The sequence below is a fragment of the Panthera pardus genome, unplaced genomic scaffold (assembly GCF_024362965.1).
Source record: "Panthera pardus isolate Hobbes unplaced genomic scaffold, ASM2436296v1 HiC_scaffold_17, whole genome shotgun sequence".
NCBI classification, from domain to species: domain Eukaryota; kingdom Metazoa; phylum Chordata; class Mammalia; order Carnivora; family Felidae; genus Panthera; species Panthera pardus.
Window position 1 is genome coordinate 117,642,540 of NW_026526732.1, and position 15,743 is coordinate 117,658,282.

The 15,743-nt window shown below is 43.0% G+C and overlaps 1 protein-coding gene across 11 annotated transcripts in view; it reads left to right on the forward strand.

The window, feature by feature from the left end:
• Positions 1–14,901, forward strand: part of KIF13A (kinesin family member 13A) — a 215,679-nt gene extending 200,778 nt beyond the window's left edge. For 5 of the 11 annotated variants that reach the window (XM_053904861.1, XM_053904862.1, XM_053904865.1 and 2 more), the window contains 6 exons: positions 206–317; positions 1,492–1,643; positions 2,129–2,233; positions 2,627–2,668; positions 9,714–10,502; positions 13,274–14,901. In XM_053904861.1, coding sequence (XP_053760836.1) covers positions 206–317; positions 1,492–1,643; positions 2,129–2,233; positions 2,627–2,668; positions 9,714–10,502; positions 13,274–13,294 — 1,221 coding nt within the window. In that variant the 3' untranslated portion in view covers positions 13,295–14,901. The remainder of the gene's footprint in view (positions 1–205; positions 318–1,491; positions 1,644–2,128; positions 2,234–2,626; positions 2,669–9,713; positions 10,503–13,273) is intronic. The other 6 variants (XM_053904866.1, XM_053904870.1, XM_053904871.1 and 3 more) reach the window with 3 other exon arrangements.
• The last annotated feature ends 842 nt before the right edge of the window (positions 14,902–15,743 follow it).

Below are 15,743 nucleotides of genomic sequence, written 5' to 3' on the forward strand. Positions count from 1 at the left end.
AGAAAGAGGGAGACACAGAATCTGAAACAGGCTCCAGGCTCTGAGCTGTCAGCACAGAGCCCGATGCGGGGCTTGAACTCACGAACCGCGAGATCATGACCTGAGCGGAAGTCGGACGCTTAACCGACTGAGCCACTCAGGCGCCCCTTCATTTCTCATTTTTAAAGGAACTTAACTGCAGTTAACCCATGTCTTTTCCTTGTAGGGTTGGTTAGAGAACCAATTAGACATGTCTAACTACAGCTCCAGTTACCAAGATATAGCCTGTTATGGAACTTTACCCAGGGATTCGCCTCGAAGGAGTAAAGAAAGTAGTGGTGAGATTGTTTTTCCATGTTCTTTCTTTATAATTTCTTAGGAAAAGCATGGGGCGGGGGGATCCTTTTGTAAGTGGCCTATAATAAGATAGGAACCTGAAATTCTTAGTGGGCTGGATGTTTCTAAACTGTCTTCTTGAATACAATATGTCACATTCACTTATTTGATTTCTTCTTGCTTTGTAGCCAGTATATCTTCCAGATAATAATAATAATCGGCTTTTTGTGTAGCACGTTAGAATTTTCAAATCCTTTTTCCCACATCATTTCCTGAATTTGAAGTCAGTTTTGAGATGCACACAAATCTTATTACATTATGGTTAGACTTCATTCTTTACCAAAAGACTATCTACCCATGTGATGTTTTTGTACTCAAAAGATTTTTACAAGAAATTTTTGATTCCCCGAGCGGTTCCAAAAATGATACCAGAAATGAGGTTGATCAGTGACAGCATTATTCCTTAACTGTGTAATCTTCCAGTGCCCTGAGAGGAACAGCATTCTCTGAATATGTAAATCAGCTTATATTTTACCTACTAAATGACACTGTACCAGAGAATTGGGAAGAAAATACAGGAGGAGGAAAAGAGGCCCTAAACGGCCAGAAATGAGTGAAAGCAGGAAAGAGGAATTGTTCCTCAGCCATATGGAGCCAGGGTGGCTTGGGAGAAAAGGGGGCTTGCAAGAAAATTTGTACAGGATCCATTCATTGAACGTTTATTGAGCCTCTACTTGCTATATGCAGTGAAAGATACAAAAAGGTACCATTCTAGATCCTAAATTCTAACTGTGGAATGAGATACATGGAAAATTAGATAATAAATGATAAAGAGCCCAAATGCATGTACGGACAACAGGAATTCAGAGCATTGGAAAATCAGCATGAGTTGAAATCGCTCTAATAGGTGGTGCTTCAGGCTGGATCTTGAAAAGAAGGTAGAAAATTTAGTTTCTGCTTTCTTCGATGCCTCCCAGTCGTTTGATGACTCTTTGTGACTCAGTAGATACATCTCCATTCTTGCCCACATCTGTTTGAATCGTTAGCCAAATATCAGCATGTTAATTTCTTTGTTACACCAGATCCTCCTCCTCTGGCTAGGTGATGACTGTGCTTCCTGTGCGCTGGTTAAAAGTGCTCTGTGCCTGTGAATTCATGCCTGTTTGTCCTTCCCAGGTTGTACATCCGAGAACCCTCACGCCTTAACAGTCAGTCCTTTTAAAGCATTCTCTCCCCAGCCGCCAAAGTTTTTCAAACCCCTGATGCCTGTAAAAGAGGAGCATAAGAAAAGGATAGCTCTTGAAGCGAGGCCTCTTCTAAGCCAGGAGGTAAGTACCAGAGTTCTCTGTGCCGCGTAAAAAAGAACAGAATTGTGTTGCCTGGGGAGCAGCGACAGTTGTGCATTTACAAGCTGGGCGCTGCGTGTAGACACATGTGGGTCACCCAGGGTCACGGGGGAACTTGTTGTGTGTTGTTATTGCTGTTATCTTCTTTCTGCTTACGGCTTTTCAAAGTATTTTTTTTAACGTTCCATGTGAGAAAGATGTTCCCTAGGTGTTTGGAAAATAGTAGGGGCTTTTTTTTTTTTTTTTTTTTTTTTAATTTGATAAATCCAGTTATGCTATTTGCCATTAGTCTGTGTAGTCTTGTCAGACTTCATCAGTGGTTTTAACTTCGGCCCGCGAAATCTCCGCACTACTCCTGTGGAATACAAGTGTTTGTGTTGCTTTGCTAACTTGCACGTACTTAACCGTGTATTTCGGCTGTCGGCGTCTTCTGTGTGTGATGCATCTGTGTGTCTTAACCTTTGCAGAGCATGCCTCCACCTCAGCCACATAACCCTGGCTGCATTGTGCCCTCGGGAAGCAATGGCAGCAACATGCTACTAGAGCACAATAGCAAACGTGAGAAGAAGATTGTAAGTTCCAGAACCATTTCTGTCGTATTGCCCGGTGGTGGGTTTTAAGGCCCTTTCACAGACAATCATCCAAATCCTTTAAGAAGAAATTAAGATAATGTATTGGGTCTTTCTCTCTCTCTCTCTCTCTCTTTTTTTTTTTTTTTTTTTTTTTTTTTTAAGAAAACAATGTGATCACTGGTAATGAAATGTTGCATGAATGTGGCCATGACCTTTGATTCTTCTAAGTGTGCATTCTATTTTATTTATTTATTTATTTATTTGCTTAGTATCAACTTGCTTAGAAAAAGGGGAAAAGGCACTCTTACTGATTCTAGTCTTTGAAAAGGGTAACAAAGAGATCGCTTTAACTGATTTCTGGATCTTTCTAATGTGTCTCTGCATACTGCCCAGATTCTGAAGTTAATCTACCTAGAGGAGTTGCACTTACTTGCAGTGAGTAATCATGCACTTAGCTGTGGGGATGTTTGAAAGCTCCTTTCGTGTCGCCTGATGCTCCCGCTAAGCTGATTCTGCAGCTTGAAGCCGTGCTGCAAACCCTCACTGCCCCCGTTACCGCCTCAGCACCTCAGGTGGCAAAATAGGTCCCAACCCCCTCAGTGTCAGGCTGGCTCTTGGGATGGCTTATCTGTATTTCAGCCACAGGTAGGTTGAAACTCTGCCTGTAAAATGCCCTTCCCCAGCTCTTGGTTTTCAAATTACGCATTTGCAAATCGTTTTTAAGACGCTGTTATACCAGGCATGGGGGATTATATGTGATACCTCAATTTAAAAATCAAACTGTAGGGTGCCTGGGCGGCTCAGTCGGCTAAGCATCTGACACTTGGTTTCAGCTCAGGTCATGATATCACGGTTTGTGGGTTCAAGCCCCACAAGAGGCTCTGCACTGATGGTGTGGAGCCTGCTTGGGATTCTCTCTGTCCCTCTCTCTGCTCCTCCCCTGCTCATGCTCTCTCAAAATAAATAAACTTAAAAAAAATAAAATAAAAAACAAACTGTATTCCCAGACCTGGAAACAGTTTTCTTGTGTCTGAGCTTTCACTCTCCTGTGGCTTCCTGGGCTTTGAAAAAGTAAAGCAGCTTGGAACAAGACAGAGCTGGTTGGTGTTTCCATCTGAGGACAGTCTGATCCGTGGGCAGTCCGTGGGAGGTTTCCTTTCCCAGCTGCACATCAGACCTGGTCCAAAGACTCCGGGGTGTGAGGTCCTCTGAAGGTTCTAAAATGGGCTCCTGCTGCTCACTGTGTGAACCTAACAGGAACTTAACCCGGAATGCAGTTGGCCATGCACCTGCATGCTTGGAGAGCTCACAGGCCTTAGGAAATGACCTTCTCATTCCTCCTGTCTGTGGAGGACAGAAGAAAAGGCACCATTTCCCCCTCCCCTCTGTCCCTCTCCCCACCGTTGCTTCTGTGTTCTCCCTGCCCCTCAGTCCCAAGTCTCCATCATAGTTCCTGCTGGAAAAGAGGGTGAACATCAACACCTGCCCCTACATCTCTAAATCCTAATATGTTGCTCATTCACTTACTCGACCTCCCCTGCTTAATTAATAAGGCTGCAGCATGGGCTGCAAAGGCCAAGTAGCTAGCTCATGACCCCTGCAAACTCTCTGGCTCTCTGGCTGGTTGGATCTGTTGGATGATGTGGAACCTACTACCATGATGCATGGGTAGTAAATTTAAACCTCTTGTAACAATCCATTCTGGTAGAACACACCATCAGGAGACTGCTGGATGACCCTTCTGGGACTACCCAGCAGATGGTTTCACTGTTGATAGAGTTTGCCTCTTCATTATTTTCTTTACTTTCCTTGTATTATTTTTATATAAAACCCATTTCAGGACTTTTAGCTAGCAGAGGGTAGGATGGAACTGGCTTCTCTTAACCCAGCAACTCTGAAGCAGCACTTAGCCTCTGTGTGGTTGCATGCACCTTGAAGTCTACTGAGTAGGGTTTGAGGGTACCATTTTTATTGCTGGAAACTTGAGAGAATGGCCTCTACTCTCCTTAGAAATCTGGCACCAAACAATAATGACAAAATCTTTAAAAAAGGAGAAAGAGGGGTTCCTGGGTGGCACAATCAGTTGAGCGTCCAACTTGGGCTCAGGTCATGATTTCACAGTTCATGAGTTCGAGCCCTGCATCGGGCTCCATGCTGACAGTGCAGAGCCTGCTTGGGATTCTCTCTCTCTCCCTCTCTCTGTGCTCCTCCCCAACTCGAGATCTCTCCTTCCCACCTCTGTCTCTCATATATATATATATATATATATATATATATATATTTTTTTTTTTTTTTTTTTTTTTTTTTTTTTTTAAAGAGAAAGAGGGGATCTTGGCTGCTTAGTCAGAAGAGCATACGACTCCTAATCTTGGGGTCATGACTTTGAGCCCCACATTGGGTGTAGAAACTATTTAAATAAATAAAACTTTTTTTAAAAAGTTTTTTTAAAAAGTTTTAAAAAGAAAGTCTCTGTCTCTTCATCTCTGAAACTATTGAACTGCTTGATTTATTTCAGATAGTCCTGGCTTTTCCAGGATGTTCTGGTAGATTTTAAGGGTATTGCTTGATCTGAGGTTCTAATTCTCTGTGGGAAGCTTTCATTTTATTTCTCCTCTTACAAATGGACATACACTGCTTTATCCTTTTGTTTCCCATTCACTCTCTTTCCTTTTACACTCTTGAAAAATCCGAGGGTGAATCAGTGGTTTGGTCTCATCAATGGAGTTTGAAATAATTTCTGATAGTTTCAAATAGAATATAGTTACATATAGCTAGCCTTGATTCTTTTATTTAAAAAAAATTTTTTTAAGTTTATTTATTTTGAGAGAGAGTGCATGCACGCAAGCAGGAGAGGGGCAGGGAGAGAGAGAATTCCAAGCAGGCTCTGCACCACCAGTACGGAGCCTGATGTGGGGCTCAAACCCACAAACTGTGAGATCATGACGTGAGCCAAAATCAAGAGGCGGATGCTTAACAGACTGAGCTACTCAGCCTACTGAGGCTTGATTCTTAAAGCACAGTGTGTTGTCTGATCAATTTGGGAAGATACACAAATGTACTTCATGTCTTGTTTAAATAACATAAAGGCAACAACATGCCTTTGGAGTCTATCTTTTTAAGTCATTAAGCAGAGAGAAGATTAGAAAGGAAATCACTTCTCCCTCTCTTGGGTCTTGCATAGACAGCATATAGTTTATTTCTCCGTTTTACAGATGAGGGTCGTGCCCAAAGTCTCGCGGTTAATGAGAGCATAAGAACAAAGGCTCCGTCATCCCTCAGCACAATTGGGCTGACCCCAAGGACTCCAGATGCTCCCCCAAATAGTGCAGTTTTAGTTGCCCTGCTGCTGCTGTTTCTAAAAAAGGCTGCCCGCCTTTTAGTACCATGGACAGAAGTACTGGGGCCCTAGGCTGATACAGTCCTTCTGAAAAGAGACCATCTCCCTGTGTGGACAACACAGACCCCATTCCATGTGGAAGTAAAAGTGACTTTGATCAAGTGAAACTCCTTGCCAAGAGTCACTGCTTTAATGTGGGTTATGATCCCTTCTTAAAGTCAAGGTATGTTGTCTATAGGTAAATATCAGCTGCATGAACTGAATTGCAAAAATCAAATCATGAAGACTGTAGCTATAGAGAGACTTGAGAACTTGACTCCATGCTTCACTTTTGGGCAGGGTTTTAAACCTTTTTGTCCTTAAGACATAATAGGAAGGTGCTTAGCTTAGTCTCCTTGAAGATACAACGATAAATATTTCTGGAGTAGAAAGTCTGTCTAACCAAATTCCCTTATGGCACAGTTTAAGCCAATTTTAAGTCCTGTTTTTTCTCCTTGAAGGCAATAACTCAATAAGCCTTCAGTCTGGTTTACATGTTGGGAAATGTTTAATCTCTACTGAGTTTTCTTCTTCATTTTTGAAATAACTTGCCCCAACTCCTCTAGCCTCTCTCTTTGGGTCATTCCCCTCCCCCAGTCCCATCCCAGGTGCAACACTATGGACTGATCCCTATTTGAACTTAATCTCTTGGTGGTTTTGTAGACTCTTCAGTTTTATTAAGCTCCTTCTAGTCCTTTAGGAATAACTTTTTATCTTTGTGAGTTTGATAAATGTGTACCTGTTTCTACACAGTAAACTATGATTGAATATTTCATTCAGCAAAGTTGTGTTTTAGGGTGACAGGCCTTTCCTCGGTCTTGAGAAGACATAACTTCAGGCATAAAAAGGGCTCCAAGTTACTAATTCTCATATTAAGATTTGGTTTTCTTTTCGACAACTAACTTTTCAGTAATTAATTGCATCAGAGATTCCGGGGCTTGGGGAATTCTATTTCTTTGCCAGCTTCAGTCAAAAGGAAATATAAAGGGCGGGGGGAGGCACTTGGGTGGCTCAGTCAGTAAAGAATGCAACTCTTGATTTTGGGGTCGTGAGTTTGAGCCCCACATTGGGTGTAGAGCTTACTTACAAAAAAAGAAAGAAAGAAATCTAAGGATACAAACACTAGAAATTCAATTTTGAGTCTAAACATGTCAAGTAGAGGAACATCTGGATGGCTCAGTCAGTTAAGCATCTGACTTTTGGGGAGCCTGGGTGGCTCAGTTGATTAAGCATCTGACTTTGGCTCAGATCATGATCCCATGGTTCGTGGGTTCTAGCCCCATGTCAGTCTCTGTGCTTACAGCTCAGAGCCTGGAACTTGCTTCAGATTCTGTGTCTCCCTCTCTTCTCTGCCCTCCCCTGTTCAGGCTTGCGTGTGCGCACATGCTCTCTCTCAAAAATAAACATTAAAAAAATAAATTAAAAAAAAAAGAAAACAACCAACTCTTGATCTTGGGTCAGGTCATGATCTCATGGTTCATGAGATGGAGCCCCACATGAGGCTCTGTGTTGACACTGAAGAACCTGCTTGAGATTTTCTCTCTCCCTCTCTCTCTGTCCCTTCCCTGATCACGCGCACTCTCTCGCTCTCTCTCACGCTCTCGCTCTCTCAAAATAAATAAACTTAAAAAAATTAAAAGAAAAAAACAAACATGTCAAGTAGAGAATCAATAAAATACGGGCAAAAGCCACTGATTGAATTCTAATCTTTGCTCCTTTCCAAACATTCCCCCCTCCCCCTTTTTTAATAATGCTACTTGATTTAGAATGTAGCTAAAAATAAGGTGGTGAGATTAGTGTTGCCAAAAATTTTGTTTTGCTAATTTTCTGGAATTTTTACCAGTGATATTTGATACTCATTCACCTTTGTTTTTTGGGTTTTTTTGTTTTTTTAGTTTATTTATTTTTGAGAGAGAAAGTGCAAGTGGGGGAGGGGCAGAGAGCGAGGGAGAGAATGAATCCTAAGCAGGCTCTGTGCTGTCAGTGCAGAGCCCGATTCTGGGCTCAAACTCACCAACTTCGAGATCATGACCTGAGCCAAAGTTGGACGCTCAACCAACTGAGCCACTCAGGTACCCCTCACCTTTGATTAATAGCCATTGAATTAAGACAGCTGATGCTTTTGTATAATTTATATTCAAGTTATTTTAAAATCTAAGGAGCACTCAGAGAGAAACTTCCCTGCTCATTTGGTATCTTCTGAACCTGAGAGGTTTGTTAAAAGAGCTGTTGCCCTTTGAATTTTAAAGAAATGTTTGGAAAGAATTTAAGAAACACATTGTTTTCTGTTCAAAATTTAAAATCAATTTTAATTGTTATACCTAATTATAGTTTTCGAGTTATACAGCTTTTGAGTATTTTATATATATTATATATATATGTATATATATAATAAATATATAAATAAATATAGATCTAGCACAAGAAAAAGGAAAAATAGGAAAATATTTCCTCTTTGAAGTACAGTGAATCAATTTAATGTGTAAGGCCAATAAAATAATTGTTACTTCTGCCAGATAGCATTTTACATTTTGATAAAAAGATATATTCTTAATCATATATGTCAAGGAAAAGCGACCATATGTTGTTAAACACTTACAAATTGTCATTTAACTTAAAAGGCACTACTGATGTTGCCATAATTTTTTTTGGTGATGTGGCCTAAGTATCCTTTGTGTCAATAAAATGTAATAAACTCAAGTAAAAAGAAAAAAACAACTAAGAAGCACTCAAGACTATTAAGGTATTGGTTTAGCCATTTAGCATCTTACGCAAAAGAAATTATTATTGTAAAATTCAGTCGATGAAATTTATGTTAATTTGTGAACTGCCGTCTCCCATATCCTTCAAGCAAGTTCTTCTTCCCCTTCCCTATCCCCTCTCTCTCCTCAACCTTTTGAAATGATACTTTAATGAGTAAGGTTAACGTTTTGGTTCCAGGTCTTTACAGTCTCCTTGCTTTTATACTGAATGAAATTTCCATCCACCAAAACAGGGTCCAGGATAGTTCTAAGGGCAAGGACCCAAAATCCTAACTCCATGAGGGCCGGAACCATGCCTGGTTTTGTTCAATGTTGGTATTCCCAGTTCTTGGGACAATGACTGGCATACAGTGGATGCTTGGTAAATACTCGTAGAATGAAAGGCATGTTTTCAGAGAAGAGGAATATTTGTTTATGAGGTTAATTAGAAATGACCAGATTGTGTTATCATTTTTTTTCTTTTTAAAAGCTCTACATCCAACGTGGGGCTTGAACTCATGACCCCAAGATCAAGAACTGCATGCTCTACTGACTGAGCCAGCCAGGCGCTCCTTATCATTTACATCTACATGTTTTATGTTGGTTTCCATCAAATACAAAAGAGACAGACTGGAAAATGGAGAATACCCACTTCTGCATATATACCAGTCTTCACAAACAGAATTCTAAAGCTACTTGACAAAGGAGATTTTCATTTAAATCTCAGGACCTTCCTCATCTCTGGCCAAATCCTCTCTATCCACGCTTCTCCAAAACCCTAAAAAGCGTTCATCGTTAGACCGACTGTTAGTATTTTACAACCTTACAGCGTTTAGTGTAACACCAGGAATGGGTGTTGAAATCATGTTCGTTGGCCTTTTCACTGTTGGGATCTTTATTTTACTACCCTCCCTCCCCGTAAAATAGCTCAGAAACCTTATACAAATTACTTTACTTACCTGCGCTTGGCTTCCCAAAGCAAGGATTGTAAGAACAAACGAAGCGGCACGTCTTCTCTGCCCCTGGCTGTCCCTCTCCTCATTTAATTAGCAAAGGGAAATCATCACAACTGAAAACTAATCATCAATTAAAATGAATTAAGAGTCCACTGCACTTAAACCAGGGAAAGAAACATTTCTAATTAGCAGGGAGTGAGCACAGAATAAATAAATATCCTACGTATTAGGTGGGTTTATGCTCATGGATCTCTGAGAGTATTGTACTTGGGTCCACCGTAGGTGACAAGATTTAACCAAACTCAGGAACACTACACATGTGAATGCCTTTAATAGGAATGTATTTAAAACTTGACAATAAAGTCGCCATAAGGAGCTAATGAGTGACTTTTGCTTCGTTACTATAGGACTCTGAGGAGGAGGAAAATGATCTGGAAGCTCTTAACAGGAAGCTGATAAGTTCACAGCCTTACGTGCCCGTGGAGTTTGCAGACTTCAGTGTTTACAATGCCAGCTTGGAGAACAGGGAGTGGTTTTCTTCGAAAGTAGATTTGGTGAACTCAAGGGTCCTGGAGAAAGAAGTGTCCCGTAGCCCTACCACCAGCAGTATTACCAGCGGCTACTTTTCCCACAGTGCCTCCAACGCCACTCTGTCCGACATGGCAGTCCCTTCCAGTGACAGCTCGGACCAGCTAGCCATTCAGACAAAGGATACAGACTCCAGTGAGCATTACGGACCGTCCCTTGGGCATGATTTCAGGCCGTCCTCAAACAAAGAGTTGACAGAACTAGAAAGAGGCTTGCTTAAAGAGAAGATAATTATGGTGCCACTCAAGGAAAACAGTGCCTTAGCCAAAGGGAGCCCATCACCCCAAAGCATCCCTGAGAAAAACTCCAAATCCCTCTGTAGGACTGGCTCCTGTTCAGGGCAGGATGCCTGCTCCAGCCGAAATGGCCAACCAGTCAGAGAATTTTGCCCCAGGGAAGTGACCATAGAGCACACCACAGATATCCTTGAGGACCATTCTTTCACAGAGTTTATGGGTGTGTCCGATGGGAAAGATTTTGACGGATTGACGGATTCTTCTGGAGAGCTTTCAAGTAGAAGAAACCTACCCAATAAAATGGACAGGAAGAGTATCTCAGATGGGCCGCAGGGCCCTGCCCAGCTGCATTCCTCAGCAGAGAATGAACAGGTAATAAATTCCAGAGGCAGTCCTCTGTGTTCTGTACTGTTGGGGAGCCTGCCTGATTGTGCACCGACCCCCAGAGGTGCTTCACCACAGGACTTAGTAGGAGAGGTTCACATGGGGAAGATGGGCCCGCTGGAGCGCAAACTCACTGCTGCCCAGCTGGCTCTGTGCGGTGTCCGATGGACGATGGAATATATGGGACCAGTGGCTTTTTTTTTAATAACTTTTTTAGGTTAATTAATCTTTTTTTTATTTATTTTTGAGAGAGAGACACAGAGCATGAGTGGGGAAGGGGCAGGGAGAGGGAGAGAGAGAGAGAAATAGGAAATCTGAAGCAGGCTCCAGGCTCCGCAGTGTCAGCACAGAGCCCTTCTTGGAGCTTGAACCCATGACCCATGATCTCATGAGATCATGACCTGACCTGAAGTTGGATGCTTAACCAACTGAGCCACCCAGGTGCCCTGGACCAGTGGCCTTTCTAACAGGCATGTGGGTTGGTGACAAACTAAGCATTCACATGACTAAAGATCATTCAGTCTCATATTCCGTTCCCTGAGATGTCTAATTACTGGCTATCCCAAGGCATTCAGGTAGCACCTACTGTATTTCGTGAAATCTGTGATTTCTGTAATTACTAGATAAACCATTATTTTATGTATCACTGCAAAAAATACTTCCAATGAAACCACATGACATTAGTAAATGTGTAAGACACATCCCAATTTCAGAGGTGTTAAAAAGGGGCGTGGGGGAAGGGAGGCATGCATAGTAGAATTGATTTAAAAAACCGTCATTTAGTGCCCATAGGTAAAAGCATGTTTGGGGGAAGTATTGGTGAATTCCCAGAGCAGTTGAAGTTTCGGCTTTGGAAGTGACCAGGTTGGTTATAATGTTTAATTTTATAGTTTAATAGTTTAATTTTTTAGTTTAATTCCTAAACTAATGGAACAGAGTGGATGTTTGCTAACACTCGTAAGGAAAACAGCAAATTGTATAAATAAGAGATTATCCACTTCTGGGGGCTGGGCTCCTGAGAGCCACCATTTCTTTCCATCCAGGGTCACTGTTTTGGTCCCACATCCCCACTGCAGCTGAGTGAGGGATATGGGACGGCCAAAACTTAGCAAAACAAAGAGCAGACAGAACTAGAAAAATAATCTAGAAAGATATGATGCCATTGGTCTTGGCTTTGCTGAGGAAGTTATTCTGGTTTGGTGGCTTTTCCCCTGACAAGCTTTACCCCCTTTTCATACTAGCCCTTAACATTTCAGTGTGTAGTCACTTACACAGCATACTCCTAAATAAACTGCAAAACCCAGACGGTGATTTCTTGCAATAAAAACAAAAGACTTTCTTCCCCCAACATAAGACTAAGAATAAAGTTACTTGTTACTGTTCTTTGCCCATGAAACAACAACCCGTTTGTTTAAGAGCTTTTGGCTTCCTTTGCTCTGGTCTTCAGGCAGAATCTGCATTGCTGGCCTGGATCAGCCTTTTGGTCCTTCCTCCGTGAAGTCCAAGGGCTAATTCTAATGCTTCTCAAACCTAAGTGTGCAGCAGACTTCCCGAGAGGTATTGAGGGTGCCTCTTCAAAATTCAGGTTCCCGGGAGCCGCTGCTCTCCTCCGCTGACCCGCTGCTTCAGTGCAGTGCAGAGCGGGGGGTCTGTCTTCAGAGACCCCTCTGCTGCAGTGATAATAGGGGGTGGCCGAGGGCTTACAGAAGAGGAGACAACAATCCCTCCCCCTTGTTCCACTGATTGGATTACATAGAACCAACAAACGGGAACAGGACCTGATTTTTGTTTTCAGAGGCTCCAGAATAGTGTGTTCCTGCCAAAGATCCTGCCTTTTAAAAGTGGAATTTACGGGGGCGCCTGGGTGGCTCAGTCAGTTGGTCGTCCGACTTTGGCTCAGGTCATGATCTCACGGTTCGTTGAGTTCAAGCCCCGCATCAGGCTCTGTGCTGACAGCTCCGAGCCTGGAGCCTGCTTCGGATTCTGTGTCTCCCTCTCTCTCTGCCCCTCCCCTACTCACACTCTGTTTCTCTCTCTCTCTCTCTCTCTCTCTCTCTCTCTCTCTGTCAAAAATAAACATTTTTTAAAAAAAGATTTTTTTAATAAAAAACAATAGAAGTGGAATTTACAAAAATATTTGTTGTATCAGAGTAACATGGGATTAGGGTGATTTGTTTTAATTTTTTTAATGTTTATTTTTAAGAAAGACAGAGTGTGAGTGGGGAAGGGGCAGAGAGAGAGAGGAAGATACAGAATCCAAAACAGGCTCCAGGCTCTGAGCTGCCAGCACAGAGCCGGATGTGGGGCTCAAACTCGGAAACGGCAAGATCATGACCTAGGCTGAAGTCAGACGCTTAACTGACTGAGCCACCCAGGTGCCCCTGTGTTTTTGTTTTTGTTTTTTTGTTTTTGTTTTTTATTGCTTTAGTGTTTTTGTAATACTCTTTGGTTTTAGTAAGTTGTGACAACACTCTTTTACTTTAACTTTGGGTCTTCTTTCTGTCGTCACTTTTGCTAGAAGCTTCACTTCGGGGCAAGGTTTCTCCTTTGTCTAGTGTGAATCCTAGAACAGGATTCCATAATAAAGTGGATCCTGTGGGTCCCTTCAGGGAGAGCCCCTTGAGTGGGTGATGTCTGGCTGTGAATGGGCCCTGTGTGTACGTGGTGTGTGTGTGTGTGTGTGTGTGTGTGTGTGTGTTGGCATTGGGGGAAGGGCGGCGGGGATCAGGAGCTCGAACTCACCAGGGTCTGCATTCCAGGGCAGCGCGAGCACTCGGTGAAAGCAGCCAGCGCCTCCCCGCAGGCCACAGCATCTTCGTTGCGGTCTGCCTCGTGAAAGCACCAGCCCCATCTGTAAAACATGCTGCGGCCCAGCCGGGGATCCCAGACCAGCGTGGAGAAGCCGAGCGCTTCGTGGGCCACCTGCCTTCTCCTCCCGAGCTGGGAGAAGCTGGCACTTTGTCACTCGGGGGAATCGGCAGCCTCTGCTTTTTCCGGAAAGCCAGAGAACCGAAAATCCTGGATCGAATTAAGTGGCAGTATTTTTGTTTGCACTTATGACTACACACACCCACTGTGTAGAAACCTCCACAGATTCAAGCGAACTTTATTCTTGTACAATTTTAATCAGTTCTTACTGTAGAATCTGGAGTCCGTGCTCTTTTTTTTTTTTATAAATAATATATATGATGTATATGAAATGTATATCTATAGTATGTCTGTTTGGAGACAGACGAGACTGCACACGAAAATGCAGATGTGAGTGGTTTCTAGAAAATCGTAAGGTACTGGATTTGGTTACAAAACCACTTAGGTAATCTCTTATACATGAGCAGATGAAAAAGATCTGATTGCCTAAGAATGAGGTTGCGAATCCCTCTTTGCAGAAAAGGTTACAGAATGCCGTTCTTTACAACCAAAGAACTTACATAAGACTGAACGTTTTTGCTGTCCCCTCGTTTTGTGTGTACATATATGTCTGACTGTGAGTTTGGTGCCACACTCCTCTTGGCTACCAGGCCACATGTAGCTGTTCTGTGTCCTGTTTCATAAAGCACACTGAAAAATCTCACAGCTATATTCCTTAGTCTTCCACCCGGCCACCGCCTGCTGGTGCGACGCTGTAGGGTAACTGTTGACAATGCCTGGGGCTCCGACTCCAGCCTTCCTTACCCCAGGGTTGTGGTTCGGCCTGGCCGGCAGGGGGGATTCAGAGAGCAGTATTACTGTTAAGAGAACACAAGGACATGCCCGGAGTTGGGTTTGGGGAGGGGAGGGGATGTTGATTTTTGTCTTTTTGTGGTTTTTCGTTTTGGATCGGTAGCTTTCGTCGTGTGGTTTTGCTGTTGTTAATTTTACTTAAATTCTGGGAAACACTGAAGGCATGGGATGAGCTATTAAGTTCACAGGTGCCCGCTTCACCGTGCTCGCAGCAGATGATAGAATGCAGGTGATCCTGCTGTCCACGTCTTCATTGGCAGGGTTCTCCTGGTAACCGAGACGTCGAAGGATTACGCATGTGGAAATTCTTACAGAAGTACTTTTTGCGCTCGTTCTGTAGATGCCTGTAAAATTGGTGTGGATGTACAGCAATAAATGTGTTGTGGGAGAGAGAGAATGTGTACATTCTCTAAGTTTTTCTTTTCAGTTCTTAGCATCAGTCAATGAGTAAGATTTTGGAGACTTGAATGAAAAGCTGCTGTTGATGACTTTTGTGTATAGTGAGCCGACTGTAGTATTCTACTATTGTCTGTTTAAAAAGAAAAAGAAAAACTGTAATTTATATCCCCTTTCAACTTTATTGTATTTAATTGGTACAGATTGTGTGTGTGTGTCCGTGTGTGCGTGTGTGTGTTAGAATACAGACTGTCTAATTCAGATTTTAAAACATCGGTTGTTTGTCTTTAATAACCCTGCCAATTAGCTTCAGATCTAATTTCCCGTATTGGTACATATATATATGTGTCTCCGTAGCTTGAAGGGTAATAGTAACAGCCAATATTCAATAGCAACAGCCAACCGTACGAGGCACGGTTCCCAGCATTTGAAACATAGCATCTTGCTTAATCCTCACAGCGGCGGATGCCATAGGTGCTGCTGTTACGTATTAGGTGTTTGATGATGGAAAACCGAGGTCAGAGGGGTGGGTCAGTGGGACGGTGACAGATCCGGGATTCAGCCCGTGCTTCCATCAGTCTCCTCCCCGTGTCGTGTCTGTGACGTATCATGGAAGAAGAGGCCTCTGACGACAGGGCACCTCCAGAGTACGGAGGGGGCGGTGCTGAGTCTCACGACTTCTGAACTGACCAGCGCGACACCTGCAGCAGACAGAACAAAAATCTCCATGGCTCACCGTAGCCTTTCTGAAGAGGTCAAGAATGAGACATAGTCAGGGCGCCTGGGTGGCTCACTCGGTTAGGCATCCAGCTTCTGCTCAGGTCATGGTCTCACAGTCTGCGGGTTGGAGCCCCACGTCGGGCTCTGTGCTGACAGCTCAAGGCCTGGAGCCTGCTTCGGATTCCGTGTCTCCCTCTCTCTCTGCGTGCCTCCCACCCCCTGCTCGTGCTCTGTCTCTCAAATAAATAAAAACATTTAATAATAAATAACATTTAATAAAACATTTAATAATAAATAAAGATAATTAGGTATAGCTTGTCCTGGACAGACAAGTGTCTTTCGTAGACTTCCAGGGGAAAGTAGAGAGTGGGGAAGGCCCAAAGTTATTTGAAT